The sequence below is a fragment of the Astyanax mexicanus genome, chromosome 20, assembly GCF_023375975.1.
Source record: "Astyanax mexicanus isolate ESR-SI-001 chromosome 20, AstMex3_surface, whole genome shotgun sequence".
In the NCBI taxonomy this organism is placed as follows: domain Eukaryota; kingdom Metazoa; phylum Chordata; class Actinopteri; order Characiformes; family Acestrorhamphidae; genus Astyanax; species Astyanax mexicanus.
The window spans coordinates 565,600-570,675 of record NC_064427.1 but is presented as its reverse complement, the minus strand read 5'-3'; the positions used below and the strand labels follow the sequence as shown (position 1 = coordinate 570,675).

At 35.9% G+C, this 5,076-nt stretch overlaps 1 protein-coding gene across 1 annotated transcript; it reads right to left on the bottom strand.

Annotated features, from left to right (window-relative positions):
• Positions 1-1,746: 1,746 nt before the first annotated feature.
• LOC103025911 (uncharacterized) lies at positions 1,747-4,486 on the bottom strand. Its single transcript, XM_007250308.4, has 4 exons — positions 4,072-4,486; positions 3,132-3,228; positions 2,843-3,014; positions 1,747-2,200 (listed from the first exon to the last, which is right to left on the bottom strand). The coding sequence occupies exons 1-4, from the start codon at positions 4,342-4,344 to the stop codon at positions 1,798-1,800; spliced, it is 945 nt and encodes a 314-aa protein (XP_007250370.3). The 5' UTR covers positions 4,345-4,486; the 3' UTR covers positions 1,747-1,797.
• Between the last annotated feature and the right edge of the window lie 590 nt (positions 4,487-5,076).

Genomic DNA, 5,076 nt, shown 5'->3' with positions numbered 1-5,076 from the left:
ATTTATTAATTATCCCATTCAATATTTCAAGTTTACTCAAAAGTTAATTTAATTCAAACATGCACAATGCAGATTCAGTACTTAAATCAGCTTTTAAGAGCTTCAAACAGCATTCCTCGGTTTATTACATTCAACAAAATAAAGCAGCTTTATTGTTCTCCCCCAAGCGTGTTCAGCCGTCCAATCACAGTGATCGATGTAATAAAGCACTCCGCCGGGGTCTTATGATTCTGATTAAACACATGAGATCATTCCTCCACACAGTGTTACACTGGGAGAATCGTGTGATCGGGGGAATCCTCACTGGTGGGTGGGAGTTTAAAATGACTAATTTGGGGGTGAAAAATTAGGAAAAAACTTTACATAATGTATAATATAAATAAAATGATTGCATTATGCTGCTGATGACATCATGCAATTTCATCATACGGCATCATCATATTACTCACACCAGGAATACACTGTAACGCCTCACTCGCACTGTCACACAATCACGCACTCACGCAAAAAACGTGTATTTCTATTTGTATCCTTTTTTTTTTAAAGTTCTTCATCATTAGGGTCATTCAGTTGTTCTGTTATTTCCAAAATGACTCAGAATAAATAGTTTAATATTGACTTTCATTTAATTGTTATTACTATTTTGCCATTATTCATATTCATGTTTTTGTGTGACTAAAAATAAACCAAACAGATGAACTCTTTTGGTTTAATAAGTTAGTTTTAGATTTTAATAATAGTATCATGAGTCAAACTGTAGATTTAGAGTTAAAAGTAAAGTAAAGAGTTCTGTAAAAAAAAAAAAAACTTTACACAGATTTTAAAGGCTATGTAACACACATACATCACCATGAGCTCTTTTGGGTTATTAAGCAATTCCTAATATATTTATTATTATTATTATTATTAATGCCCTTTTGTATTTGTATTTATATTCATGTTTAATACACTGAACACTGTTTACAACCTGTAGTTTTGTGTTTCATGCATGCAGCGCATAATAATCTCCACACGAGGGCGCTGTGGATCCTTTAAAAAAAATCACCAGAAACTCATATAATCCATTTATACAGAGTTTTCCAATAAAATTACAATCAAATAATCAATTTTGTTTTTTAGACAGTGAGTGCTGTGTTCCAATCGTACAATTTTTCTCTCTTTATTTTGAAAAGGAGGTCTTTCATATTTCACCTTTTTTCTTTACTGTATACAGGATTTTTACACTTTTTAATAATATAATTTTCCCTCACTTTTTCATGACATTTTCATGTTTTTAACGCAAATTTTCACGACCATACAAGCTCTAAAACATCAGTGCAGCCATGAACATTAAAACCAACTAAAAACAACTAAAACTATAATGATAAAAAAAAACATTTCTTTAAGCAATGTTGACACAAATCTTCAATAATAATAGAAATATAGTATAGGGTGGTATTACTGACTTAACTCTGAGCTGATGTATTTGTTAGCTCAAAATAGCTTTTCTCAATCGATAAATGCAAACACACATTTGTAGAGCAAATTACCCAATCTTTCTGGGTATTTTTATTTTTCCAGAACTTATCCAGGCCTGAAAATTGCTATTTTCATTATAATTTTTTCATGACCATACTAATCCTGTGTACATGATTTTAAGCACATCCTTATGGCAGACACAGAGTCCATTATACCTTCAGGATCAGTATAGATTAATAAAAATATCTAAATCAATGAACAATAAAAAACAATAATAATGTATATATATATATTATACAGTATATTTTAATCATATATAAAAATTCATTCACACATTCATCACAGAGCTGGGTTCTTCAGGGGGGGCAGCAGGAGGAGGTGACTGGACGGCACAGAAACATAAACCACCATATTAACCGTATCACTGCTGCTGCTGCTGCTGCTGGGTTCAGACTGAACCACACCTCCTCCACCCTCAGCTTCACCCTCAGCTTCACCCTCAGCTTCAGGGTGGAGGTTCTGTGCCGGAAGGTTCTGGATATATTTGGGTTGACTGTTCCACTCGAATAAGCAGCAGCAGTGTGGGCATCTCTGCGTCACGTGCAGGAGCGACCCCGCCACGCTCGAGCTGATCTCACAGCTTTTAGAGCAAACTGGGCATTTCCTGAACAGCTGATTGAGGTTTTCCTCATAAATAACTAAGTTCCTCCTCTTCTGAGGGGGCGGGGCTTCTGGTACATTCCTAATGTGGGGGAAAAAAAAGTAAAATAATTAGATTATAATATAGAAGAAGTAAAGAGCTTTTAAATTCAGAGCTTTTACTGCCTAAATCCAGTTTAATGTAAAAAAAAAAATGGAAATATACAATTTAGTTTTCTTTGCTTTTTTATCAAAATCCATCATTATACTTTCCAAAATGAAGGGAGACATATTATACTTATATATTTCTACATAAGTTAGAATATTGAAGGTCTATATTCTGTACAAAACATGTTCATGAAGATCTTTTCCACAAAATCACTCTTAAAAAAGTTAAAGATCTCACAGCTCTATTCTTACCAGTTTCATTCCCTTTCAGAATGAGCTGTTTGAGCTCTGTCACTTTTATGCAAATTATTAAGCTTTTGCTGGCCACGCCCCATGTTTACGCTAAGCGCTATATAGAAGCACAAAACTCATCGTCAACAACATGACTTGCCATGACTTGCTATGGACAGTAGGTATAGATCCCTCCCTCAGACAAAGTCTTCTGGCTAATCCTGCTGTGTACTGTCTGAGGTTCTCAACGAGGAGACTGAAATAGCGGATATAGGATATATAATTGATCTAGTGGGCGGGGCTCTGGTGAGGATTGGCTCAGATAGTATAACAGATATAAACACACCTTTCACAACTCGCGGTGCCATTGGTCACATGATCAGGGTGGAAGGCGGAGTCAGTCAGGTCAGGGAGGATGCTGAGCTCCTCAGGCTCAGGTTTGGGTCTCTTTAGGGGGATGGATGCGTCTAAAGGCGTCTCTGAAGCTGCCTGGACTGAACTGGCATCAAGTAAACTGGCTGCAAAAATCACAATAAAAATAATATATTTTTAAATGATCAAGAACTATATATAATAAGTAATTTTAATATCAATTCACATTCAAATATAAGAGATGTCAGTATCTCTGTACTTACTGTCATAAGTTCTGTGTGGTTTAACATCTCCCTGATCACAGACGTCCTGCAGGTCGGCTGGGTCTGTCTGACACGCCTGGTCTTTACAGTCTTTTGGCTAAAAAAAGAAAAGAAAATATAATTTTAATCTCTGAACTCCATTGAAAATCCTCTGAATGTAATCATGTAAGATGCAAGTTGGTCAAGATGCATGAAAACTGAAAACTGATTAAAAACCAGGGTTATTCCACCAAATATTGATTATTTTTAACTCTTTAAACTTTATGAATATGAACTTGTTTTCTTTGCATTATTTGAGGTCTGAAAGCTCTGCATCTTTTTGTTATTTCAGTCATTTCTCATTTTCTGTAAATAAATGCTCTAAATGAGAATATTTTTATTTGTAATTTGGGAGAAATGTTGTCTGTAGTTTATAGAATAAAACAACAATGTTCATTTTACTCAAACATAAACCTATAAATAGCACAATCAGAGAAACTGATTCAGAAACTGAAGTGATCTCTTAGTTTATTTATTTAGTTATATGTGTCTTTAGGAGTATTTTATTAATGCATAAGTACATACGTTTGCTATTTTATATCAGAATATATATAATGATATTGATTACAACACATTTATATGTACTTTTCAGAGTATAAGGGAATAAATACTGTAACTATACTCGACAGTATTGAATCGATGTTTGAGGTTTGATTGAGCGTGCTGCTGTTTGGGGGAGGAGTCAGCAAAAAAGACGCCCTTTGACCTGATTGGTTAATGTTTGTTTTCGTGAGGCTGTTTGGGAAACACTGTTGCAGAACTGGCAGAAGGTAAAAATCCATCCCGGGGTTTTGTACCAACCGCCCGGGCTGAGCTGGATGAGCGGAGCTGCAGCAGAGCCGCTCAGGGAGTTGGTACAAAACCCCGGGATGGATTTTTACTTCCGGACATGAGAATTTACCTTAAACCAGCAGGCCAGGTGTTCTGCAGGATTGGGCACAGCGTCAGGTTTCAGCTTCAGGTATCTCTCAGGCAGGTAGCCCATCTTTACCTCCATGTAGTTGGAGAAGCTGTGCTGGGAGAAGTGCTGGTTACAGACCAGCAGGCCGGAGGTTTTAGTGTCCGGATTCAGTCCGATCCGGATCAGCCACTGAGAGAGCAGCGCCGGGTCCGCGGGGAGCCTGTGCAGCCCGGTGGAGCTCCTGCAGCCGCGGTACGCGCAGATCCTTCCCATTATCTCTCAATATTACCCGATAAATAACCAATTAAATAATCAATTACTCAATATTACACAATAAATAACCAATACACTGAGAAAAGAACCAGACAGTCCTGCCAGTGTTCCCTAAACATCTTCACAAAGCGACCAATAACCAATCAGGTCAAAGAGCGCCTCTGTTGACTCCTCCCCTTAAACAGCCCGCTCAATCGAACCACAAACATCGATTATGATTAACTCCGCCTAATATACAGTATTTATTCACTATTACACCATCAATACTTAGAAATGTGTTGTAATCAATATTATTATTATATTCTAAAATTCAAATAACAAACAGATGTACAGACACATATTATCACTAGATGTTTATTATATAAGTTTATATATATAATTTATACGCTTAGCAAACACTCAAAAATAGCTCCCGAACACTTAAAAAAATTAATCACAAACACATATACAAGCACACGCAAACACTCATTCATACTCGCATACATTAACACTCACAAACACACTTTTCTAAATTAAGGGAATATCGTGGTCAAGTGGTTAGATATTATTATAAATTAGAGTTTTAGTCATTTAGCTCCATTCACTCCCATTCATTGAGGACTCACTCATATTCTCACAGAATATTGTTGTGATTCATACAAATATTTTTTTAGGCGATTTATAACACTAATATTAATGTAATTCAGTTTTACCTGTCTAACACTGAATATTTTATTTACATTTCAATAGTCA

What these genes read in the sequence shown, in the direction of transcription:
- LOC103025911 (XM_007250308.4), bottom strand. Translation starts at nt 4,344, where the DNA reads ATGGGAAGGATCTGCGCGTACCGCGGCTGCAGGAGCTCCACCGGGCTG. An exon ending in ACCACACAGAACTTATGACA is followed by an intron (nt 3,015 to 3,131) that starts GTAAGTACAGAG and finishes TGATTTTTGCAG; the next exon opens with CCAGTTTACTTGATGCCAGT. An exon ending in GGCACCGCGAGTTGTGAAAG is followed by an intron (nt 2,201 to 2,842) that starts GTGTGTTTATAT and finishes CCCCCACATTAG; the next exon opens with GAATGTACCAGAAGCCCCGC.